The sequence below is a fragment of the Kogia breviceps genome, chromosome 10 (genome assembly GCF_026419965.1).
Source record: "Kogia breviceps isolate mKogBre1 chromosome 10, mKogBre1 haplotype 1, whole genome shotgun sequence".
Taxonomy (NCBI): Eukaryota; Metazoa; Chordata; class Mammalia; order Artiodactyla; family Physeteridae; genus Kogia; species Kogia breviceps.
Window position 1 is genome coordinate 7,514,238 of NC_081319.1, and position 26,190 is coordinate 7,540,427.

General features: G+C 48.4%; 2 protein-coding genes across 26 annotated transcripts in view; both read right to left on the reverse strand.

Moving 5' to 3' along the window:
* Nucleotides 1-1,023: 1,023 nt before the first annotated feature.
* On the reverse strand, nt 1,024-24,549 carry CPNE9 (copine family member 9). 12 transcript variants are annotated; one of them, XM_067043505.1, is made up of 21 exons: nt 24,533-24,549; nt 24,083-24,358; nt 23,520-23,560; nt 23,355-23,401; nt 23,158-23,261; nt 22,602-22,638; nt 22,038-22,114; nt 18,037-18,100; nt 17,817-17,920; nt 17,515-17,619; nt 13,015-13,056; nt 12,172-12,247; nt 12,010-12,063; nt 11,525-11,586; nt 10,745-10,791; nt 9,621-9,802; nt 9,252-9,379; nt 4,457-4,559; nt 3,690-3,747; nt 3,179-3,314; nt 1,024-1,417 (listed from the first exon to the last, which is right to left on the reverse strand). In XM_067043505.1, exons 2-21 carry the CDS (start codon nt 24,148-24,150, stop codon nt 1,369-1,371), a joined length of 1,584 nt encoding a protein of 527 aa, XP_066899606.1. In that variant the 5' UTR covers nt 24,151-24,358; nt 24,533-24,549; the 3' UTR covers nt 1,024-1,368. The 12 variants fall into 12 exon arrangements, with proteins under 12 accessions (XP_066899606.1, XP_066899613.1, XP_058933649.2 ...); XM_067043504.1 differs by having other exon boundaries at nt 1,143-1,417; nt 3,202-3,314; nt 24,533-24,547; XM_067043512.1 differs by lacking the exon at nt 24,533-24,549 and having other exon boundaries at nt 3,241-3,314; nt 22,376-22,638; nt 24,083-24,485.
* Nucleotides 24,550-25,442: 893 nt separating this feature from the next.
* The window catches only part of MTMR14 (myotubularin related protein 14), a 101,548-nt gene continuing 100,800 nt past the window's right edge, over nt 25,443-26,190 (reverse strand). For all 14 annotated transcript variants that reach the window (XM_067043528.1, XM_059077734.2, XM_059077736.2 and 11 more), the window contains one exon: nt 25,443-26,035. In XM_067043528.1, the coding sequence (XP_066899629.1) occupies nt 25,855-26,035 (181 nt within the window). In that variant the 3' untranslated portion in view covers nt 25,443-25,854. The remainder of the gene's footprint in view (nt 26,036-26,190) is intronic.

Below are 26,190 nucleotides of genomic sequence, written 5' to 3' on the forward strand. Positions count from 1 at the left end.
TGAGATTCAGATGCTGGAACCCTGTAGGTAGGCGGGGAAATGCTTCATGGCTACGGGTTGCCGGTTGGAAGATAGTGTCAAAAGAGAGCTGCTTTTAATGTGACCGGGCCACTTAGTAGCTATGTGAACTTGGGCAAGTCGTTAAATTCTTCCTACCTCATATCGTTAAATTCTTCCTCACCTACCTTTACTTATGTGTAAAGCTCAGCTCTACAACTCTGTTGTCAGTTCTTGGGGACTTCGGAGAACTTGGGGGCCAGGAAGAGTCCACGTGTTAAACAATACTTGTTGCTGAACCTGTCCAGTTTTGCCATCAACGGGGAGCGTGAAAGATTCTGCCAGGGTTCTGGGGCAAAGCCCAAAGCATCTCGAAACTCCTATTTTATCTTAATACAAACCTTGCAGTTGACCGACCCACTATAAAGTATGTGTTTTCATATACAGTGTCTTCCCCAAAACATCCTAATAAAATTAACATCCCAGGAAGAGGTTTGCTGATTAAGATCTTGGGATCTGGAGTCAAACTGCTGGGTTCTCTACAATAAGTGACTTAACCTCTCTGAGCCTCAGTTTCTTCATGTGTAAAATGGAGATAAAATAGTGCTTACCTCACAGGATTGTTGTGAGGATTAAATAAAATGATACCTGTAAATCACCTAGCATAGTGTCTGACGTGTAGTGAATACTCAAAGAAAATATCGACTCTTTTATTATTCTCACTCAAAAAACTTGGACTAGATGGATTAGAGCAGAGTTATACAGAATCATCTTAAAGCTGACCTCTTTTGAGGTCAAGAACCCCTTTTAGAATCTGATAAAAGCTATGGGCCTCTGCCCTCAGAAAAAATGTACACACATAAAGATTCACTTGTTTCTTAACGTATCTGAAGAATGTCTGAAGTGTTAGATGAATGTGTGTTAGGATGGGGATGAACCCTAGCTGAAACTGTCCTTGCCCCCTCCTTCTCTTGGTGTGGCCCCAGATCCTGGGTCCCTCCCTCCCCAAGACCCATGAGACAGAACTGGAGTAAAGATCAGCTTTATTATTGGCATGAAGGCAGGGAGTGCCAGGCCCTCCTATGGTTGAGGGGGGCAGAGGGCTCGACCAGCCAGTACCGATCCTCCAAGCTGGCCTCCCAGTGAGGTCCAGGGTTCCAGGTGCCTCTGGCTTTCAGCAGAAGCAGTGGCTGGGCAGGTGAGCAGGCTGCTAGGCTTTGGATAGGTGGGCTGTTCAGGGATGCTCTGGAGCTGGCGTCGGGCTGGGGTTGGCAGGGGGTGGAGGGCGAGGCTGGATGTCCCTGGTGCGCATATAGGACAGTAGCTGCTCTGGGATCTCGGCCAGCACGTCCTTGGCTAGTCGGGCCATGCTCAGCACCTGGTTCCCTGACCGGTCGACATAGTCTCGGAATGGGACGAACTGGGACAGGCACAGACAGTCAGATGTGGGTGGTGGACAGAAGAGAGGGGAGTGGGGAAGGCAGCAGTAGGGAGGCTTCCTCTTTGACCCCCTAACATCTCTTTCCAGCTATTACACGATCTCTCTCCCCCATCTTGAGGAGCTTTCTATATTTGCTTTCTCTCCACCCACTTTTTTTTTCACCTTCTGTTCACCCTCAACCCACTCTAATTTGGCTTCATGTAGTCTACTGAAACTGCTCTCGCTAACGATGTCAACAGCACCATTTTTCCAAATTAGTCCAGAGGACAACGATTGTCAGCCTCATCTTGCTGGCTCCTCTTTAGCGTTCTGTTACATTTGACCATAGTCTTCCTGAACACTTCCCACTCTTGACACATTACATTCTTCTAGATTCTCCTACCTTTCTGGATGCCTTTCCCCACACCCCCACCCCCAGTCCTCTGGGTCTACCTAATCTCTAAATCTGGTGCCTTCTCTCTCTCAGTTCTCTTCCTGGGTGATATTTCGTACACTTCTGTGACTCTACAAACTGTTCCCTGGATTAAGAGATAAAAACTACTATGTATAAAATAGATAAGCAACAAGGATATATTGTATACCACGGGGAATTATAGCTTTTATCTTGTAATAACTTTTAATGGAGTATAAGCAAAATACTGAATCACTATGCTGTATACCTGAAACATACTGTAAATTACCTCTACTTCAATTAAAAAAAAAAACAACCTGTTCCCTGATGACTCCCCAATTTATATATCCATCCCTGACCTCTTTTTTAAGGCCCAGAGCCACATATTTAGTTGTCCATATCACATCTCCTTTCATTTGTCTCGGACACCTCAAGCCCAATGTGTTTACAACGGAATTCTAGGCTTGTCTGCTAGGCCAAATCTGCTCCTCCTCCATCTTTCTCTTTCCCAGTAAATGGGACTGTCAGTCACCCAGTGGTTCCGTATAGAAAACTGAGAATCATCCTTGAAGCCCCCATCACTCCCTGTCACCATTTAATCAAATCTTCAACTCTTGGAAATTTTTCTTACATAATCTTTTGAACCTGCTTCTTCTCTCCATCCTTACTGCTTCCATTCCCATCCAAATCCCCTGCGCTACTTCAAAGGCTTCCTCATTAACGGGTCTACCTGCCTTCTCTCTTGCCCTACTATAGTCCACCGTCCCGCAGCATCTCTGCATGTCTTAAAATGCAAGTCTGACCACCCCACTTCTCTACGTAAAATCCTTCAAGAGCTTTCCAGTTCTTTTAGAACAAAGCTCTAAGCTTCACCATGACTGGCAAGGCCTTGGCTTCCTCTTCCTGTCACTCCCTGTGATCCTGCCACCCTGGCCTCTTGCCTTCTCCATGATTGGGCAAGTTCTTCTGAGCCTAAGGGCCTTCTCGCGTGCTGCTTCTCTACCTGGAATGCTTAGAAACCCTCCTTTAGATTTCAGCTCAAATGTCATTTCCTCGTAGTAGCCTTCCCTGACTACCCTACCTAATCAGGTCCCTGTTAGAGGCTCTCATTGTGGCATCTGCTGTCCCTCTGGAGCACTCATCACAATCTAATGAGATGTGTGATTATTATTGGTCGCCTCCACTAGAGGGCAGGAGCCTTGGGATCTCCTACACTATGAATCCACAATGGCTGCAGCAACCTGCCTGTTTCTCAAACAGAATTTGTTGAATGAACGTAGGAAGGCTGAAAGAGTGAAGGGAAGAAAGGTAGGTGATTAAGAAGGCAGTAAAGGAGAACAGCTGCTAACTTAGCCTCTCCTTCCCACCGTGCCTTTTGACTCCATGACTTCCTCTCCCTGGTCAGGTCTACCTGAACGATGTCCCGCTCTGCATAGCGTCCCCTAGAGGACAAGCGCACGTCATCACCATCCAACTCTTCCATTGCTGCGGAAAAGACACCCCTCAGCTGATTGGCCTTTCCCACACCAACCCATGCCGCCCCCTCCCTCTTAGCTCCCCTTTGGAGTCATCGTGAGAATGCCTAACGGTCGTATCAAAGTCCTACAAATATTAGGCATTGTAATGGAGTTATTATTATGCCCTCCCACGCATTCCTTCATCCCAGGAACCCCAGGAGGGAAGTATTTGTATCAACAGCCTCGGTTATGATGAGGAAACAGGTTCAGAGAAAGTCTGTGACTCGGCCAAAGTCCAGCACAGGCATCCATCCTATCTTTTCTATGAGGCAGGCCTGGGTGCCCAGATCCTCCCCTATTTTCCCCAGTTATTGGTCCCACTCATGGACACCCCCCATCTTACCCTCAAACATGGCTGGTCCCACACCGACAATAATGATAGACATGGGCAGTGAGGAGGCCTGTGAGGGAAAGAGGGTAAATGGTTGGGGTGAGCAGGCATAACAAGGGAAGTGACTGTTGAGAGGCATTTCTGTGTGTGTGATGTTTCTGCACCTCTTATAAGCAGAGGCACTGATTCCCTTTGTGTCAGATTATCTTTTCAAGAATGTCTCCATATGTAACTGCCTTGAAAGATACGGTGTCTTCCTATAGAGCAAAGGGCAGGTTTGTTTACCGTCCAGTATAATATCTCTATCTCGCACTGGAACAAAGGGAAGGCATGCTTACTGCCCATTATAAAAGACTCGGGTTCTCTACACTCAGGGTTTCTGTTCTATAATGCAACCCACTGTGGGTACAGGTGTCATCTGGCCCTCTGCACATTACTTGTGGGAAGTAGGACTTAGTGAATCAGAGCCAATGCTGATAGTTGAGCTACGGCTATTGCTGGGAATAGCAAAGTCCTTTGCTTTTTTCGGCCATGCTGCATGGCATGTGGGATCTTAGTTCCCCAATCAGGGATCGAACCCGTACCCCCTGCAGTGGAAGCGCAGAGTCTTAACCACTGGACCACCAGGGAAATCCCAAAGTCCTTTGCTTTCGTGTCTGCTGCCAGCATCCATGAAACTGGCAGGCTGACTTGTGAGCTTGCACGTAAGGTAAAATCTCAACCCCTTCACGGTTATTAACAGTGACCCCTCCCTGCCAAGCCCTCCTCCTCAGACTCACACTGACAATGGCCTCCTTGGTCTGTGTCATGTCAGAGATGACCCCATCAGTGATGATGAGCAGAACATAGTACTGAGAACCATCAGAGATCTTGGCTGCAGCCCTGGGTGAGAGGCCAAGATCAGAATTCAGCTGAAAGCCCAGAGAGTTCAAAGGAATGTCCTGACCCTAAAACTTCCATAGCCAGCACATGAGCAGTGGACAAGGACTCGGGCTTCTGAATCATGCTCCTTCCCCAGACCTGGCTGCCTGCCCCATCTACCATCCCTCCAGTTACATTTATAGAGCACTCACTATAGCGGGTACTGGAGGTACACAGTGAGAAAAAACAAAGCCATCCCAGTCCTCTGGAGAGGGGATGCTGATCTAAGATCACAGAAATAGCTATAGAATTGCACTTGTGCTGAGAGTTGGGATAGAGACACTGCGATGACAGTGTCCTGTAGGGGGTCTTGACATGCCCCAGGCCAGTGAAAGCTTCTTTAAGGAAACAATGTTTGAGGATAAAGGAGAGGAGGAAGGAGAAGAGGCTAAGTGAAGGGGGAGGATCATTCCAGGTAGAAGGAACAGCATGCACAAAGGCCCCATAATGGGACTGGAGGAATCCTACCCTTTCTGGAGCCCAGAAAGTGAAGGAAGCAGAGTGGACCATGTGACTGAAATGGGGCGGGGCCCAAACCACACAGGGCTTTGTTGGCCCTGGAAAGATTTTGGTATTTATACAAGAACAAGAGCAAAGACTGAAGGCCTCCTTTCTTCCCTCTCTCACCCATTTCTCCTCTCTCCCTTCTCCCCTCTGCTGACCACATCCCATTGCCGAGGCTTCTGGGTCCTCAGCCAGTCTAACAGCTGCTCCCAGAGCTCCTTTTCCTTCTCTCACTATCAGTCTTTGAATCCAAGATTTTTTGATCTGATAAAGGACTTCAGAAGTCATTAACTCTAGTCCCCTTATTTTACACATAAGCAAAATGAGACCTCAGAGAACACAAAGGCCATGGCAGACCTGGTCTCTTGCCTTCCAGTCTCGGGCCCTGTGTGGTTTGGAAAGGATGGAGTTGCACCCTCCAGTAAGGTAGCCCCTATTGAAATTTATGTTAAGTTAAATAAAATTAAACATTCAGTTCCTTGTTCACCCTAGCAACATTTCAAGTGCTCACTATCTGTATGTGCCTAGTAGCTACCATACAGGACATCACAGATACAGAACATTTCCATCATTGCAGAGTTCTGTTGGACAGTGCTGGTATTTAAGCTTGATATGAAAAAGGAGGAAAGCGTGGTGAGAGTGGAGAATTCAAATAGCTACAGTTCATTTTGCCCAGGGCCCGGGGTGGGAGTGGGCCATGATCCGTTCCTGATTTCTGGCTGCAGCCTCCTCATAGGCTTGGGCTGGTACTGTTTTCTGTCACTCACTCGTTTTGCAAATAATCATCGCACACCTGCTGTGTGTCAGGCACCAAGTCTGGTGCTGAGCATGCAGCAGAGAATTGGACATTGTCCTGGTGGGAGATGGATGCTTTCACCACTAAGATGCAGTCCGGTTAGGGCTTTGAGGACGTGACATCTAACCTAAGACCTGAAAACCGAGTAGGAGTTAGCCAGGTGGAGGTGGGGTGCGGCGGGGGGAGGAGGGGAGGGTAAAGGGAAAGTGCTCCAGAGAGAAGGAATAGCATGTGCAAACCAAGAGAGTGTGTTCCAGGGGGTGCACGTAGGACCACACAAGGGAGATGAGGCTGGAGCAGTGGGCAATGGCCCCCCGATGAAGGGATCTGTGAGCCAGGGCATTGGGGGGCATGGAAGGGCTTGGGGGCACGGGAGGTACATCTTTGGCTCCCTGCCGATGCCTGGCATTCCCAAGGCCATTTAGACCTGGAGCTGGGTGACTGGCTGGGGAAGGCCAGTCTGTGCCCCACTTGGCTGTGGGGTGGGAAACGACAGTCATCTGTGATCATCAAAATCACAGCCGCACTCTTGACATACGTGATCTAATTTAATCCTCACCACCATTCTATAAGGTAGGCACATTTTTTAATTCCTATTTTTAAAATGAGAAAAGTGGAGTCCAGAGACATTAAGTAGCATCCCCAAGGGGTGGAGCAGCTGGGGTCTAAGCCCACGCTGGACCCACTGAACCTACAGCCTGAGCTCGTGATTCCTCCAGTCTTCACTCCGGCCTGCTCTCTGGATACTCCTCCGTACACACTGAGCATTCTGGTCAGAGCGTACTGTTCACTGCTCACCGAGCTGTCCCTTCATGCCTCTGGGCTTGGCACGTGTGGTTCCTGCTGCCAGGCCTGCTCTGTGCATCTTCCTCTGATAAAGTCCAGTTTGCCCTCTGCACCCAGCCAAGCAGTCAGTCCCCTCCACGACTAGGCTGCCTTGGGTCTCTCAGACTCTCCTTCTCCCTCTGCCTTCTAGGATGCCACCCGCCAAGACGGGCTGTCTGCCCTTCCAAATGGGTTCTCACACCCCTGAGGGCACCAGCATGTGTACCAAGGGGAACCCAAGGTCACAGGATACCGGAAGCACTCATTATACTATATGATTTGGTGGATAAAGCTAGATGACTCTAAGTACACTTGAAACACCTTCCCCACCCCCCCCAAATTATAGCAAACATGGACACGATATCAGAAGAATGTAAGTTTGCATGAATTTTTAAGATAAAATATGGGGATTTCAAAGACATTTTCAGCTTGGCTGCTTTCAGCTGTGCCCCCAGTTCCCCCTAGGGGAAGCGGTTGTTTGCCTTTGCCAACAGGCAACTTGCTGGAAAAGTCTGGGAAGCTCCGGCCTACAGAAGGTAATGCTTTGTTTATATTTCTGTCTCCTGTACCAGGGCAGGAGATCTCAAGGGCTGAGTCTAGATCTGATTCATCTGTGAGTCTCTAGTGCCCCAGCAGAGAACTGAGCACACACAGATGCCCTTAGAATAGTAATAATGATAATAATAGTACCCGTAATAGCTAACACCTGTAGCACTTATAATGTGGCAGGCACTGTTCTCAGTGCTTGACAAATATTAATTTAGTTAGTCCTCACAGCAACTCTATGATACTATTATCCCCGTGTACAGCTGAGGAAACAGGCACAGAGAGTTAACAGTCTCGCCCAAAGTGACACAGCTAGTAAGTGGCAGAGTGGGTGTAACTTAGCTAGTCTAGCCCCACAGCCCACGTTCATGCTACATTCTCCTTTATGGAATGTTCACTGAATGAATGAAAGAGTGAACTTGCCCGAGATAGTATTTAAGAAGTCTGTTTAATAACAACAAAAAAATGTGCTCAGGTTCCATTATTAAGTGAAAAAATCAGTAGTGAAATGTTACATGTAATTTGACTGCCATTATGGTTGCATAAGGAAAAGACTGTCAAGAACTATATATACATCCACATTCCCATGGGCCGTATTCGGGGTGATTTCTTATTTAATTTCTCCATCCTTGAAATTTTCTACAGCAATGTTATGTTACTTTTGTAATTAAAGAAACTATTATCTCCCTATGAATTAGAAAATAACTAATCTTTATTAGAGAAAAGGCAAGTCTCTGGTCATATAAATCTCCCTGAAATCCTTCCACTTTTATTCTCTTTTTTTTGTTTCATCTTTTGACTTTCAAGTTTTCTGAGGTACTTTGTTTTCGATGGGTCTCTTCTATTTAGCATACTACGGTTTACTTATTATTTTTTATTCAATCAGAGAAACTTTAGGTTCACTGATATATGTTTGGTTTTAGTTGTCATTTTATTTTATCTGCATTTAAGAACATCATTTGTTACGTGAGCCGGATTTTCTTTGCATTGTATGTTTTTGTTCTGAAATTTTGGAGTTATTCTTTTGTTTTTAGAAGTTACTCTTCTATAGTTTAATCTGCAACTTGAGCTCATTTTAATCTACCATGAGCACTTACTATGGGCCACACACTGTGCTAATCATTTTTTTTTAAAGAGTTTGTGTCATTTCTTTTTTTTTTTTTAATTAATTTATTTTATTTATATTTATTTTTGGCTACGTTGGGTCTTCATTGCTGTGCGTGGGCTTTCTCTAGCTGTGGCGAGCGGGGACTACTCTTCGTTGCAGTGCATGGGCTTCTCGTTGCGGTGGCTTCTTTTGTTGTGGAACATGGGCTCTAGGTGCGCGGGCTTCAGTAGTTGTGGCATGTGGGCTCAGTATTTGTGGCTCACGGGCTCTAGAGCTCAGGCTCAGTAGTTGTGGTGCACGGGCTTAGCTGCTCCACGACATGTGGGATCTTCCCGGACCAGGGCTTGAACCCATGTCCCCTGCATTGGCAGGCGGATTCTTAACCACCGGGCCCCAAGGAAGTCCTAATCATTCTTATATTGTTGTCTAATTTTAAACTCCCAATAACCCTATAAAGAAGGTACTATGGTTATCCATTATTACACCTATTTACAGGGATGAAATGGAGGCTTAGAGAAGCTAAGTTGCTTCAGGTCACATGGTCAGTGAATGGTAGACGTGGGATCACTGACAGGTCTGATGCCAAAGCTTGTGCCTTATCCACTGTTCTGTCGGCCCTTCTCTCTTCCCCAAACTTGAGGCCTGGGTGGTTGTTCCCAGGGAGTGGGGTTGGGATAGTTTGTTGACACCCTTTCTACCTCAGAATAAGGCATTATGTAACCTAACCTCTTTATAACAGAGCCTGGCCAACACTGAAACTTTCACCTTCTCCCCAGAGCCCAAATTCACCCAAGAGCGGTCCTGACTATCCCTGGGAAGTCAGTTCACTGTCCGGGTCCCCTTAATTTCCCCCAGCCCCACCCAGTTGCCTTACCTGGCCACCTGGTTGATAACAGGGGCGAAGTAGGTGGGCCCGTAGAGCTGCACTGTGCGCAGGCTCTGGAAGTAGCTCTCCAACACGCCCTCAATGCCCACACAGTTGGGGTCCTCGTCATTGTTGTTCTGTCAGGGAAGATGCCCTGCTGGGCTCATCCTAGCTCACTCTTTCCTTTTCCCATCGCTGTCTTTCATAGTCCCCTCCAAACTCCAACCCTGCTCCCCTCCCTGCTCTGCCACCTTCTCCTAGCTCCTCCTGCTCCTTGGCAGGTCCTTGACCCTTAGAAGAAACATAAGCAGAAGAATCTTGTCAACTTGGGGGGGCCAGATGCCAGGGCATGGAGTCTAGGTTCTGGCCATACCATACCAGGGGGAACTGGTGGGAGATCCGTCCCTCGGGAGGCAGCTTGGCCCCAAAGCCATAAGCTGGGAACAGCTTGTCACTGTCATAGTCTTGGATGATTTCTCCCACTGCCTTGAGGGCCATGGCATAGGCGCTGAGCTGATAAGGACTCATGTAGTGCAGGGAGGTGGGCTGCAGGGGATTCCCTGTAGGGAAACAGGAGCCCCACCTCATGGTCACCTTGATGATCTATCAGTTCACCTGCCTATCACTGTGTGCATCCATCCACCTATCCATTCATCCACTCTTTACCCATGTACTCCCTCAGTGTTTTACCCAGTCATCCAAATGTTCATTTGTCCATCTATCCATCCACCGACACCTATATCTATCCATCAGTTCATCCACCTACTCATGCATCCATTCACCCATCCACTGGCCATAAGTCCATCCTTCAGTCTACCTATTGATCGCCATCCGTCCGCTCCTCCCTTCCCTTATCCAACTACCCACCCGCCTAACCATCCATCCATCTATCCATCCATTCACTTGTTCACCTGCTCTTTCTCTTTCTTTCCCATCCATCCATATAGCCATCTTCTTTCATCCAGCTATCCATCCCTATCCATCCCATTCATTCACCTGCCTGTCTATCCTCATATGCATCCACTCACCTGTCCACTCATCCATTTCCCCAATTTAAACATCTGAGCATTTGTCCACCCACATACCAGTTCATGCATCCACCTGTCTAAACCCATTATACTCACTCATTACCCATTTGCCCCCTCTGTTTATAAATCTGTCTACCCACCCAGTCATCCACCCATTTACCTATTCATCTCTCATTACACTCCTATTCCCTCCCATCCATTCATTTACTCATCTGCTTCTCAAGCTACATAGACCTATCTATCCTTTCAACTTTCTTTGATCCATCTACCCACTTATTTTTCTCTACCCTCTCCCACCATTACACCCAGTAATCTCCTCATGACACTCCTGCCCCAGTATGAGCCTGACTGGGCCTCGCCTCAAGCTTGGGCTTCCTGGGTAGCTTAACTCTTATTCCCAGGTTGGAATCCAGGCCAATCCCTAGTGACTTTTTTAGAATTCCTCCGCACCCCATTCCCCCATCCATGCCTCACCATTGGAAGCTGTGAAGTCAATGGCTACTGTGAAGTTCAGCTGCGTCCTGTTGGGGAAATAGATGGATTGAGAAGTGAGGGACTAATAACTTACTATACCGGGATTTCTCAAACACTAGTATGCATATGAGCCACCTAGGAATCGTGTTAAAATGCAAATTCTGACCTGGATGGTCTGGGTGGAGCCTGAGATTCTGCATTTCTAACAAACTCCCAAGTGAGGCAGATGCTGCTGGCCCACTGAACGCACTTTGGGTGGCAGAACTAAATACCTGCTGCGTGGCATAATATGCACGATGTAATTTAATTTAACCCTTACTATCGTCCTGAAGTAGTACTTAACAGCTCCATTCTACACTGGAGAAAAGTGAGGTTTAGGGAAGACAAGTACCTTTCCGAGGTCTGCCTGCGTCCACTAAACCAAGCAGGATGTCCCCTATAGCCTGCTTATCGTTTCCCTCTCTCTTGGCTTCTCCCTCTTGCCTGGACATATCTTCCGTCTGGGCCCCAGTAAGGTTACTGGGGACACCTTTGAAAACCCCTGGTCTGTCATCTTTCCAGGGCAGGCTGGAAGCTAGGGCTGAAAGGCAGCCCCATGGAGAGAACTAAGATGGGCAGCACTCTGCACTTTATAAAGCACTTTGTAGTCGGCCAAGTGTTTTAAAGTTTATCCTCAGGATCTCTTTGGACCCTGACCATTAATGAATAGTAAAACTGAGGCTCAGAACTGGGAGTAACTCATTGCTGGGCTTTCAGCCAAAAGCTTGGCCTGTGACTCACCCTCCCTTGATGTAATCGACAAAAGTGAATTCAGAGTCCACAGAAAAGGAAAGCAGCGTCACCTGCGGGACAGAAGAGGCAGCCCTGCTACTTTGGAAAGTGAAGTTAGGGTAGAAAAAGGGAAAGAGGCACTTGATTTCACCCCCTACCCCACCCTGTCCAATTTCTGAAAGGGCAAAAACGGGAAGCTGTCAGAAACATTTGGATTTCCAAAAGTATATTAAATTGGGAAATATAACTTAGGTTTTCCCCCAAAATCTTCAAAAGAGTAAATTTCAAAACAATTTCCTTAGGTGAGAGAAAAAAAATTAAAAACAAAACACAACAGAAACTTAAATGGTGCCACCTTGTATCCAACATTACTATATCCAAGTAATCTGTGCCAACAGCTTTCCCATACCCTCAACATTTGTCATGTCATGCTATGTTAGTGGGGATAGAGACAGAAGGGTCCAGGGAGGGACAGGGCTCTAGGGAGTACTCACAGTTCCCGAGTTGACATATTTCTTCTTCTTGCATTTCTTCCGAGGGTTAAGTACCTAAGTGAAGAAGACAAAAGTGACGGTGGGAAACAAAGGACGGGAACCACAGACTGAGCGCACTAGGATGGAGGGCCTGGGCAACCTGGGCAGGGCTGGAGCTCTCACCTCATACACTGTGAACTGGTTCTGGGCCTTGCTCAGCTCTCTGTAGCTGGTGGTAAACTCACCGATGAAGTCGTGACTGCAATGAGACCAGAGGTGGGTAAGCAACAACTGCTGGTGGCTTCGAGCCATCTCTGAAACCAGTCTTATTTATTTATTTATTTAAATAAACCATTAGAGTACTGGGAGGTAATCTTATTAGTTTTATTTTTAAAATTTATTATTATTTTAAAATTTATTTATTTTTGGCTGCATTGGGTCTTTGTTGCTGCACGTGGGCTTTCTCTAGCTGCAGCAAGCGGGGCTACTCTTTGTTGTGGTGTGCGGGCTTCTCATTGCGATGGCTTCTCTTCTTGTGGAGCTCAAGCTCTACGCATGTGGGCTTCAGTAGTTGTGGTGGGCGGGCTCAGTAGTTGTGGCTCGTGGGCTCTAGAGTGCAGGCTCGGTAGTTGTGGCGCATGGGCTTATTTGCTCCACGGCATGTGGGATCTTCCCGGATCAGGGCTTGAACCCGTGTCCCCTGCATTGGCAGGTGGATTCTTAACCACTGCACCACCAGGGAAGCCTGAAACCAGTCTTTTATTTCCACTATCTGTGCCTCTACTTGAGCTGCAGGGCACTGGGGCTTGGGCTAGAAGAGGGACCAAGCTAAGGGGAAGAGAAGGGAAGAGACAGTGTACCAGAGAGACAACTGAGGGCATCAGTTGTACCCAAGGTCTTGGCATCTGTCATCAACCTTTCTGGCGCCCAAGGCTACTTTGGGGTTCCTAGTGAATGTACTACATATTTCAGGGAACTGTTTGTGTTAATTATAGGAGAGGGCAGTACTATGTGGGGCAGTGCTACCTTCCATCCCGGTCCCAGTCGTACACATCAATCTTCACTGTTCTGAAATGCAGGAGATAAACGTAGGTTGGGTTTGTATGATAAATCTGAGACACCCCCACCCACTTAACTATAGATAAATCATCTTCCAATCCACCCATCGGTCCTTCTATCAGACTTCCTCCTTTCTGTCCTATCCATTCATCAGTCCATGCACATACCCAACTATCTACTGCCACTACCACTATTACTACTACTACTGCTGCTATTTATAATGCTATTACTATACTTTACTATTGACTTTTTTTTTTTTTTTCTTTTGGCTGCACTTCATAGCTTGCGGGATCTTATTTCCCCAACCAGGGATTGAACCCAGGCCCTCCACAGTGAAAGGGCGGAGTCCTAACCACTAGAACACCAGGGAATTCCCTACAACTTATTGAGTCTTACTATATTCCAGGTATTTTTCTCAGCACTTTCAGAGACTAATTTAATTTAACAATCATTCTATAAAGTAAGTACTATTGAGCTAGCCTCATCCACTAGAGGGCAGACAGCAGAAACAAGAAGGACTACAATCCTGCAGGCTGTGGAACAAAAACCACATTCACAGAAAGACAGACAGAATGAAAAGGCAGAGGACTATGTCCCAGATGAAGGAACAAGATAAAACCCCAGAAAAACAGCTAAATGAAGTGGAGATAGGCAACCTTCCAGAAAAAGAATTCAGAATAATGATAGTGAAGATGATCCAGGACCTCGGAAAAAGAATGGAGGCAAAGATCAAGAATATGCAAGATATGTTTAACAAAGACCTAGAAGAATTAAAGAACAAACAAACAGAAATGAACAATACAATAATTAAAATGAAAAATACACTAGAAGGAATCAATAGCAGAATAACTGAGGCAGAAGAACGGATAAGTGACCTGGAAGACAGAATGGTGGAAATCACTGCTGCGGAACAGAATAAAGAAAAAAGAAAGAAAAGAAATGAAGACAGCCTAAGAGACCTCTGGGACAACATTAAACGCAACAACATTTGCATGATAGGGGTCCCAGAAGGAGAAGAGAGAGAGAGAAAGGACCCGAGAAAATATCAGAAGAGATTATAGTCGAAAACTTCCCTAACATGGGAAAGGAAATAGCCACCCAAGTCCAGGAATCACAGAGAGTCCCAGGCAGGATAAACCCAAGGAGAAACTCGCCAAGACACATAGTAATCAAACTGACAAAAATTACAGAAGAAAAATTATTGAAAGCAACAAGGGAAAAACAACAAATAACATACAAGGGAACTCCCATAAGGTTAACAGCTGATTTCTCAGCAGAAACTCTACAAGCCAGAAGGGAGTGGCATGATATATTTAAAGTGATGAAAGGGAAGAACCTACAACCAAGTTTACTCTACACGACAAGGATCTCATTCAGATTCAATGGAGAAATCAAAAGCTTTACAGACAAGCAAAAGCTAAGAGAATTCAGCAGCACCAAACCACCTGTACAACAAATGATAAAGGAACTTTTCTAAGTGGGAAACACAACAGAAGAAAAGGACCTACAAAAACAAACCAAAAACAATTAAGAAAATGGTAATAAGAACATACATATTGATAATTACCTTAAAGGTGAATGGATTAAACGCTCCAACCAAAAGACACAGGCTGGCTGAATGGATAAAAAACAAGACCCGTATATATGCTGTCTACAGAAGACTCACTTCAGACCTAGGGACACATACAGACTAAAAGTGAGGGGATGGAAAAAGATGTTCCGTGCAAATGGAAATCAAAAGAAAGCTGGAGGGCTTCCCTGGTGGCGCAGTGGTTGAAAATCCGCCTGCCGATGCAGGGAACACGGGTTCGTGCCCGGGTCCGGGAAGATCCCACGTGCCGCGGAGCGGCTGGGCCCGTGAGCCATGGCCACTGAGCCTGCGCGTCCGTAGCCTGTGCTCCGCAACGGGAGAGGCCACAACAGTGAGAGGCCCGCGTACCCCCCCAAAAAAAAAAAGAAAAAAAGAAAGCTGGAGTAGCAATACTCATATCAGATAAAATAGACTTTAAAATAAAGAATGTTACAAGAGACAAGGAAGGACACTACATAATGATCAAGGGATCGATCCTAGAAGATATAACAATTCTAAATATATATGCACCCAACACAGAAACACCTCGATACATAAGGCAAATGCTAACAGCTATAAAAGAGGAAATCGACAGTAACACAACCATAGTAGGGGACTTTAACACCTCACTTACACCAATGGACAGATCATCCAGACAGAAAATTAATAAGGAAACACAAGCTTTAAATGACACAATAGACCAGCTAGATTTAATTGATATTTATAGAACATTCCATCCGAAAACAGCAGATTACACTTTCTTTTCAAGTGCACACGAAACATCCTCCAGGATAGACCACATCTTGGGTCACAAATCAAGCCTCGGTAAATTTAAGAAAATTGAAATCGCATCAAGCATCTTTTCTGACCACAGTGCTATGAGATTAGAAATCAATTACAGGGGAAAAAACAAAAAACACAAACACATGGAGGCTAAACAATATGCTACTAAATAACCAAGAGATCACTGAAGAAATCAAAGAGGAAATCAAAAAATACCTAGAGACATGACAATGAAAACACGATGACCCAAAACCTATAGGATGCAGCAAAGCAGTTCTCAGAGGGAAGTTTACAGCCATACGATCCTACTTCAAGAAACAAGAAAAATCTCAAATAAACAATCTGACCTTACACCTAAAGGAACTAGAGGAAGAAGAAAAAACAAAACCCAAAGTTAGTAGAAGGAAAGAAATCATAAAGATCAGAGCAGAAATAAATGAAATAGAAACAATAGCAAAGATCAATAAAACTAAAAGCTGGTTCTTTGAGAAGATAAACAAAATTGATAAACCTTTAGCCAGACTCATCAAGAAAAAGAGAGAGAGGACTCAAATCAATAAAATTAGAAATGAAAAAGAAGTTACAATGGACCCTGCAGAAATACAAAGCATCCTAGGAGACTACTACACGCAACTCTATGCCAATAAAATGGACAACCCGGAAGAAATGGACAAATTCTTAGAAATGCACAACATTCCAAGACTGAACCAGGAAGAAATAGAAAATATGAACAGACCAATCACAAGTAATGAAATTTAAACTGTGATTAAAAATCTTCCAACAAACAAAAGTCCAGGACCAGATGGCTTCACAGGTGAATTCTATCAAACATTTAGAGAAGAGCTAACACCCATCCTTCTCAAACTCTTCCAAAAAACTACAGAGGAAGGAACACTCCCAAACTCATTCTATGAGGCCACCATCACCCTGATACCAAAACCAGACAAAGATACTACAAAAAAAGAAAACTACAGACCAATATCACTGATGAATGTAGAGGCAGAAATCCTCAACAAAATACTAGCAAACAGAATCCAACAACACATTAAAAGGATCATATACCATGATCAAGTGGGATTTATCCCAGGGATGCAAGGATTCTTCAATATCTGCAGATCAATCAATGTGATACACCATATTAACAAATAAATTGAAGAAGAAAAACCATATGGTCATCTCAATAGATGCAGTAAAAGCTTTTGACAACATTCAACACCCATTTATGATAAAAACTCTCCAGAAAGTGGGCACAGAGGGAACCTACCTCAACATAATAAAGGCCATATATGACAAACCCACAGCAAACTTCATTCTCAATGGTGCAAAACTGAAAGCATTTCCTCTGTCAAGAAGGATTCATCTATCCAACCAAGCACCCAGCCATCTGACATTTGTCTGTCTGATCATCCATTCTTCTACATAACCATCCACTTACATGCCCATCCATCCTTCTACCCACTCACCTATCGTCATACCGCCCATTTGTTAGATCATATGGTCAGCCTATCCACTTTACACTCATCCACCACTAATTCATCCACTAATCCATCCACTCCCTCATCTGTCTGTCCATCAATCTGTCATTCCACCTGTTTATCCTCTTGCTTTTTCAGTCATCCCTCTGCCTCGCCAACCAACTCACCAATCTCTCATATACCTGTCCATCCTCTCACACATTCAGTCATCCACCCATTAATCCACCCATCATCTGTCCATCCACTAATCCACCCATCAGTCGACTCATCCATTCACCTGCTATCCATTCATCCATCTCCCCCTCTACCCACCCACCAGTCCTCTTATACACCCATCCATATGCCCATCTATTCATTCACCAGTTTATCTATTCATCTGACCACCCTTCCATGTATCTGCTCACTCATTTGTTCATTTGCCCTTTCATCCATCCATCCATCCACCCATCCATCCATCCATCCATCCATCCATGTGGCTATCCGTCTGCTTCCCCATGCACCCATCTCCATGTCCAAAACTCTGTCTCACTGAGTAGGATCCTCCAACACTATTATGACCCTTCTACCTTCATTCTTGGGCCCAGGAACCCCACTCTCACGCCCTTGTCCCCTTACTCCTTAGCTTATGCTGAAGCAGACCTGTCATAGTCTCCATTGCACAATACCCGCACAGGGATGCTGAAGGGCTGCCACACAGGATTCAGCGTGTTTTTCACAACCTCCGTCTTGTGGCAGATGGTGAACCTGGAGAGGACAGGAGGATTGGAACCTGCCTTTGGGGTAGGACTGAGCCCAGAGACAGGGCCTGATACTCTTGGAGATTCAAGCACATATCAGGCGCTGCCTTGAGTGGATTCTGGGCTCAGGTCCTGGCGGAGTCTAAGATGTCCCAGCCTAAGAACCCTAATGGGCCCATGGTCACAGTGGGCGCAGCGACTCACGTGCCATCCTCATTGCTCCTATAGAACACAAGGAAGGGGTCTGATTTCCCAAAGAAGTCCTTCTTGTCCAGCTTGTTTGCACACAGCTGCATGGTGGCAATATCCTATGGATGAAATTGAGCTATTGACACTCAAATTGCTCACAGACTCAGACAGCCCACTACAGGGAGTTTGGGGAGAGAAGAGAGCCTCCTGGGTCTAGTATGTGGCCCTTACTGACCCGACAATTGCTAAGCTCCTCTGCAGTCAGCAATATGGTCCCACACTTCTTGCCTGGTACACCCCTGGAAGCAGAAAAAGCCTCTTTGTGAGGAGAGAGGGGAGAGTAGGAAACAAGAATCGGGGTGGCCAATCTGGGATTGGGTCGGTCAGGGGATCCAGTCTGTCATTGTCTGACAGTCCCGAGTATGTCCACCTCTGTCCTAGGTGGCTTCTGGTGGGGAAAGACCTGACTTTGACTGGGGAAGGTTTCTAGTCTGGAAGGAAGGGGTTAACCTAGCCTACGTGGACATCTCATAATGGTAGCATAGGAAAGACATAGGATTTAGAGTTCTGGGCAAGTTATTTTCCCTTTCTTTGGGCCCTGGTTTTCTCTTTATGTAATGGGAATCTTGCCCATCTCTCAGGGTTGTGCAGAGATCAGAATGAATGCATGGAAGGAAAAGCAGTTGGTAAGCCTGGTAGATATGAAGGTGGTTCTCTTTCTCAAAGCAGAGTCTTCATCTACGATACACCAGACACTGTTCTAGGTATGAAGTGGCCAGTTGGCAGTTTCCAGCTCTGCTAGACCCTGCCTTAGGGGACCTTCCAGGGGAAGGTGGGATGTCAAAGCCAATAGGCAAGTAGAGCGTGATGTAGCAATCCTAATGAGGGAGAGGAATTTCTATCCAGATCTGGGGCAACAGGGCTGGTTTGTTAGGTCAAAGATGCTGTGCTTTCTGAAGACTGTGAAGAGTGAGATCAAAAAGTCCAGGCCAGCCTTATCCTCTTCTGACTCAAAAAGGGACACTTCCCTGCGCCTAAAGGGTACATAGCAGGACACCCATCCCCAACTTGCCTTGGGTCTCCAAGCAGTCAGGGACCCTGTTGATATGGGCCTGCAAACCCTAACCCCCATGGGATCCGAAGTGTGGTAGAGAGGAAGCTAGGTTAGGAGTATTCTCAGTTCAAGTTTTGACTCCAGCTTGCTATCTGGTTTTCCCCATCTTTAAAATGAGAATTTGAACCATTTCTTTGGCCCCTTTGATCTCTGACTCTCTGTGCTTTAAAAAGACAGAGTGTAATGAGTACAGGGACTCTTCACCTGCACATTCAGAACCGAGTCGCTGATCCTACTGCCTTCTCACTGTTCTTTGCTTCCTTAATGTTCTCCCTCATCTCATCACCCAGTGTGAATTCCAGTCACTCTGGACTATAATAATCACTCCCTTGCATCCTACTTCTTTTCCCTTGCCCTCTCTCACTTCTATATACTTATCTGGCAGAACCACAGCCCTAGTTAAATCCAATTCTCTGCCTAACCCGTATCACACCTGTGCAACTGAATATGGCCAGAGGAAAACACACATTCATGCTAATTGCTTTCATTTTAAATGTGTGACCACAAACCACAAGAGGGTCCTTAAACATACTGTACACCCCGAGTCCCTTCACTTTTCCAGCTCTGCAAGATGGCAGTTTCACTCTTCCTCCTCCCTCCGCAACCCAAAAAGCCTCCTCCTCCATCCTCACTCTCAGCCAATGACCTTGTTTCCTACCTCACTGACAAAACTGAAGCAACCAGAAGAGAATGTCCACAGACCCACCACGCACCTACCCTGTCTCCAGTATCTTCTCCAACACGAGGCCTTCCTACCGTTGCTATAAATGACTATCCATGTGCCTGTTTACCCGTCCACCGTGTGCTACTTTCCACACCCTCCCTCTTCCCTGCACAGGGACGTCACTCTAGCAACTCTGCCCATTTTTTTTTCTCTTTTGGCCATGCCACCCGTTATGTGGGATCTTAGTTCCCCAACCAGGGATTGAACCCACACCCCCTACATTGGAAGCGTGGAGTCTTAACCACTGGACCGCCAGGGAAGTCCCTCCCCTCTTTTTATTATGTCAAATTTTCAGTTTCTACTGGATCATTCCCATTAGCATACAAATGTGGTATAATTTTTCTCATGTTAAAACATTACAAACCTATTCTTGCTCTCGCTTCCCTCTCCAGCCACTCCTCCTTTTCTCTTCTCCTCTTTGCAGCAAAACTGCTTGAAAGATTCCTAATTCCCATTCCTCTCTTCCATTCTCTTCTAAACCTCCCCAACCAGGCTGTCACTCCTATCTCTCCTTCAAAACTCTGCTTGTCAGCATCACCGGCGACCCCCATCTGGCTAAATCCAATGGCCAGTTCCCGATCCTCACCTCACTTGACCTGCAGCAGCATTTGACGTGGTTGGCCACTCTTGTCCTTGATACACATCCTTCAATTTGCTGCCAGGACAGTGCCACCTGCTCTCGGTTACCCTCCTATTTCACGAATGCTCCTTCTCAGCCGCCCTTTCTAGCTCCAGTTCGTGGAGTCCTTGATCTTCCCTCTCTCCTCGCTCCCTTAGTGATCTCATCTAATCTCAGGTCCTTAAAGAACACCTAAGATTCATGTTTCTTATTGCCTATTTGACATGTCCACTCAGATGTCTAATAAAAATTATGAAATTCAACATGTCAGACTGAACTCCTGGTTGACTTCCTCCCACAGCTTACTCCTCCCTCACTTTAAAAAAAAATATATCATCGTTTATGGTAACTCCATCTTTCCATTTGTTCAGGCCAAAGGCGTTGGTATCATCCTCGACTCCTCTTATCCTCTCACATCCATATTCAATCTGTGAGGAATCTGTTGGCTCCACCTTCAAGATATATCCAGAGGGCTTCCCTGGTGGTGCAGTGGTTGAGAGTCTGCCCGCTGATGCAGGGGACACGGGTTCGTGCCCCGGTCCGGGAAGATCCCACATGCCGCGGAGCGGCTGGGCCCGTGAGCCACGACCGCTGAGCCTGCGCATCTGGAGCCTGTGCTCTGCAATGGGAGAGGCCACAGCGGTGAGAGGCCCGCGTCCCACAAAAAAAAAAAAAAAAAAAAAAAAAATATATATATATATATATATATCCAGAATCTGAGCAATTCTCCCCTCGTTAACTGCTAGCACCGTGGATTACTTCTACCTTTGTCCACCCAAGGTTTAGTCTCAACCCAGCAGCATCCTTTGAAAACAAGTCAGATCATATCAATCCTCTGCTCAGAACCCTCCAGTGACTTCCAACTCAGAGTGAAAACTAAAGTCCTTACAGTGGCTACGAGGCTCTAACTGTCAATGCTCCAAACTCACCTTCTCCTTTCTTCCCCTGCTTACGCAGTTCCACCCACACTGGCCTCCTTGCTGTTCTTTGAACGTTTCAGACTTCTGCACTGGCAGTTTCCTCTGCCTGGAACATTCCTCCTCCAGATATCTGTACGGCGCACTCCCTTACTTCCTTCAGGTCATTGCTCTGAAGTTACCTCTCTAGGAGGCCTACTCAAGCGTTCTGTTGAACACTGCAACACCTACCCACCCAGCATTTCCAGCCCCCCTAATTCTGCTCTTTGTCTTTATTCCTCCATACTTAATGTCTTCTAATATATTATGTAATTTACTTATTTATTATGTCAGTTTTGTACTGTTTTTCTCCCCCTTCTGTTATATAAGCTCCCTGAGGGCAGGAACCTTTGTTTTGTTCACCATTGCAACCCAAGCCCCTTGAACAGTGGCTGACATAGAGTGAGTATATGCCCAGTAGTGTCTGTGGAATAGATAAATCCCTGGTGCCTAGCACAGGGTATAGCATACAAAACGAGCTAATAAATATTTAGTGAGTGAATGTAATGTAAATTCCAGAGAACTTGATTTAGTGAGGAAAGCTTCCTGGAGGAGAAAGGCTTGGAAGTGGACCTTAAAGGTTGAATCAGACTTAGAAAAAGAATGAAAAGGGTGAGGAAAGAGAGAGACAAGATCCGTCAGGCCTGAGACTGACTTGAGCAAAGCCCTGGAGGTTGGATTTTCCCAGGAGGGTGATGGAAGCCCCTGAAGGCCTCTGACCAGGGGAATCCAGCCTCCATCAGTATAGGGTCAGCTGTGTCTTTAGGAGGAGAATTTGGAGGCCCACCCTTCCCCCGCTCCCCTTCCAACCGGTTCAGCTCACGTGAGGGGTCGCTCTACTCGGCTGCCCTGGCCTCCGATCACCTCTCCCAGGGCCAGGAACGCTTGTCCCAGGAAATCCTGCGCCGGGATACAGAGTCAGCAGGGCGAGGACCGGCTGGCGGCACAGAGTCCCAGCCCAGCCCTGGTGACGCTGCTGCACTGACCACGGCGGCGACTGGAGGCAGTGGAACCACGCGGCCGGGGCTTTAAAGGAGGCGCGGGGTCCCCAGGAAAGCTGTCCTTCTTCGTCCTGCCGTCACTTTAAGCCAAGATACCATCCCACCCCTCACCTTTCACACACCACACATGTCGCCCCCGCCCAGCCCCACTCAGCCTCACCTTCTGAGGGTCCCAGCAGCAGTCGAGAAGGAAGAGTAGCAGTGAGTAAGAGGCACAGGCGGGAAACCGAGGCAGGAGCAGGAGAGGAGGGCAGGGAGGGCAGGTTCGGGGCCGAAGAAGAGGTCGAGTCGGGTTTGAGGGGGAGGAGGGTTCTAAGGAGGGTCGTTTAACACCCACTGAGCGCCGCCTGTCTGCCCAGCCAGCCCGTGAGTGAACGGTCGCTCACCGGTTTGGAGATGTTGGTTCTGGAGTCGACGTTGTACCTGGGAAGAGAGTGGGACCAACATGGGGCGGGCTGGTGGGAGAGCCTGGAAAAGGAGTCGGATTTCGAGTCCAGGTTAAAATTGTGGGTGGAGGGAGGGGCAGCCTTGGACCCGAATTCAACCTGGACCTCCTTTGGGCAGGAGTCGGCGTCAGAGTGAGTCAGACCCGGGGCGAGGCCAAGTCCGGGGTCTGCTGGGGGCAGGGTCACGTCAGAGGTAGGGCTTGGGAAGGGGCGGAGCCAAATTAGGGAGAACGGTTGTGGGCAGGACTAGGCCTGGGGAGTGCACTGGGTTGGATCTGACCTAAGGGCAGGGCCAACCTAGACTTGTGGGCGGAGCTAAGGCTAGAGCCGAGCCCTTCAGAGTGCCACAGAACTGGGCCTGGGGGTGGAGCCAGGCGGGGGGGGGGAGTGCCCGCGGAGGGGCGGGGCCAGCCGGAATTTCGGGCGGATCCAGGTCGGGGCGGGGGTGGGGTGTGGGGGGGGGAGCGGTCCAAGCCAGATCCGGGGCGGGGCTCACACATCGAAGCGCAGGTTTTGCTTTTCCTCGAAGAAGTAGTCGAGGACGAATTTGCGCACGAAGTCTGGGTTCCGCGTGTTGTCGATCACCTCGGTCCGTCCGAACTGAATGGAGAGCGGAGAGTCAGCGCGAGGCCTGTAAGGGGGCAGGTGATTCCCAGGGGCGGCTCCGGACTGGCCGAGGGTTCTAGGACTTACCTCCCGCCACTCTTGGCTGGCCTGGCTCTGCGTGTAAAGCACCACCACTGCAGGCGGGAGCGGGGGCGGGGAGGGAAGGACTTCAGATCGGCCCGCACCCCCTCCCCGCCCCTCAGTCTTTCCCGGACCCCAAGTTCCCTCCCTCCTGGCCCTGGTGCCGCCTACTGGGGTCGGACTTGGAGAAGGTGTCGAGGTCCGGCAGGTTCCTAGAGAAAGGGACAGACAGACGGACGGGGGTGGATCATTCTGGAGCCCATCGCCTCGAACCTGCCCAGAGATGGGCACCTGGGGAGGCATGGGGCTCACATCACACTCCCCTCCCCCGTTACTACCTCCGGCTGGGGGGTGGGGTGGGGGTGCGGGTCCGCGTTGGCAGCACCCTGGACAACACCGGAAATCTCCGCCCAAGAACCGTTTCTCTGCGGACTGGACTGCCTCCAAGGTTCCAGGAAAGAGGGCTAGCCCCCAGAACTTTGCCCTCCTGGGGCGCAGACCCTACTGGAACCCCGAGACCCGTCCCTTGAAGCCGCAGGCTGAGCCCTCTTTTGTGGTTGGAGCTGTTCCAGGAAACCCCCTTCCCGAGTCCGCTATCGACTCCCCTGAGTCTGCAGCCGCGATTTTCCTTTCCGAATGCTGCTTCCCCAGGGTCTAGCCCCTCTCTGCGTTGAGCCCCGGAGCTGGGTGGTGTTGGGGCAATGCCTAAGCCCTCCCCAGCGTGGCCCGCTCACCGGCAGGACACGGTAATTTCAATCTTGGTGGCCGGGACGCTGCGCTCAGAGGCTCCGCTGAGCGACATGGCTGGTCGGCTGGCCGGAGCTGCGGCAGGCTGAGAGACGGGGGCTGCCGGAGCTGCTAGGGGCGGCGGCGGGGTCGGCTCATCTGCCGCCGCGGCAGTGGCGGCGGAGGCTGCACTCCCGCCAGCCCTGCGCGCACTCTTGCTGCTCGCGCCTTCTCTGTGGCCGGCGGCGCAGCGACTCCAGATGGCAACACAGCCCCGCCCGGCCCTGCGGGTGGCCCCCATCCCATTGGAGCAGCCTCGAGCAGGCCAGGAACCTTACACAGATTCGAACTCCAACCCACAAGGTGGGAGAGTCCTCCCAGCGCATTTCCCCGGGGCGAAACCCAGTGCCCGCCCCCATCCCCGCGAGCTGTCCCCGAAGCTGAAGGGTTCCAGATACCTGGTGGGCGTTGGGGTCGATTCCTCTTCCTGAGCCGCTCCCGCGACAATCTGCTTCGCCTCCTTCCCACTCCCGTCCTCCCTCCCTCCGTCTCTGAAGTTACACATGTGCGTGACCTTGGGCAAGTTACTTAACATCTCTGTGGCTCAGTCGGTTCATTAGTAGAATAGCCATTAATAGCACCTACTCGGGGGGTCGTAAAATTTCATCGAGAATAATCCACAGAAAGGATTTAGCACAGGGGATTGTACACAGCAAATACTCAAGAAATGTTCACCGGCATTATTTCCTTCTTCTTGGCATTCACACTGGTGACCTCTTTTGTGTTTAGAGTCAGAGGTCAGTAAATGGTGGCTTACAGCACTGTGCAAAACCTTTTGTCCATGTCCTTGAACCCGCATGACTTCATGGTGTTAAGAGATGCAGACACACTCTGTGAGGATGCAACCCACTCCAGGTCACACAGTAGGTGGTCAGCCAGGTCCATCCTCCCCAGATCACCTACTACCTCCAAAGCCCTGGAAGCCCATCCCTCACCGAACACCTGTACCAGTCTGCTAAACTTGTTAAAAATGAAGATTCTCCCCACCCCCTTCCCAGCTAAATGAAGATCTCAGCAACTTCAAGTCTGAATTTCAGGCAGCCCTGGAAATCTGCATGGATAAACAGGCTCCCTAGGGGTGACTAGGGCCCACTCAGGCCTGAGGACCACTGCTCCCATCTTAACAGCCTGTGACTACATGTCCCCATCTCACTGGAGACTCTCATGGCTCAGGAGTTAAGGGGAACACCCAAGTCTCCAGTTCCCTTCCTGCTTCATCTGTACCCCTCCCCCCCAGCAAAAAGAAGGACAGGGAGAACCTTCTAAATAACTCCACAAAGACAGGAGCCAAATGATAATGCGATAGAGTAGCTGTTCAAAAAGGCTTTGATTTCATTTTGTGATGTGTCAAACTGCCTCATTCTCAGTGCGGGTGACCCCTCCTCCCCAGGAGACGAGAATGGAAAGTGGGGGTCTTTTATGAAGTCTCGGCCTCCACAAGGCCCCAGGGAAACCCCACATAGTTCTGAGAGTTGACAGGAATCCTGGCAAAGACTAAGGTGGGTGTGAGGCAGTGACAAGTAGGGTGGCGGACACCAGTCAGGAAGCTGGAGTGGGGGAGAACCCCGTCCTTGGCCCTGCTCAGCCTTGGGGCTGCCATGTGCGTGATGGAGAAGGGGAGATTTCCCCCCACCTTGAAGCACCCCTTGGCTGGGCATGGCTTTGATTCCGCTTAGGGCTCAGGTGAGAGAGGAGCAGAAGCTGTCATGAGCCGGCTGCTTCATAAGGTGCTGCTGCCGGTGCCCCGGAGTCCAACACCGCGGACAAACTGCTCCAGCAGGCCGATGGCACCAGAGGGACTGGGGGCTGCTGCCCGAAGCCCCACTGTGCTGCTGTAGGCAGCCAAGAAGGCCGAGCGCACCTCCTGTAGCCGAGTCTCCCGTTCACTCAGGGCTGTAAGCCTGTGCGGAGGGAGGGAGGGAGGGAAAGAGGGAATTAACGCATTACCCTGGGGCAGGATCCAACATCCTCCTCATCCTTGAGCCACAAGGCCTATCCTGCATTCCTCAGTAGAAGGCCAGCATCTGCCCAGTGGCCGTACTACCCTTGTGGTTCA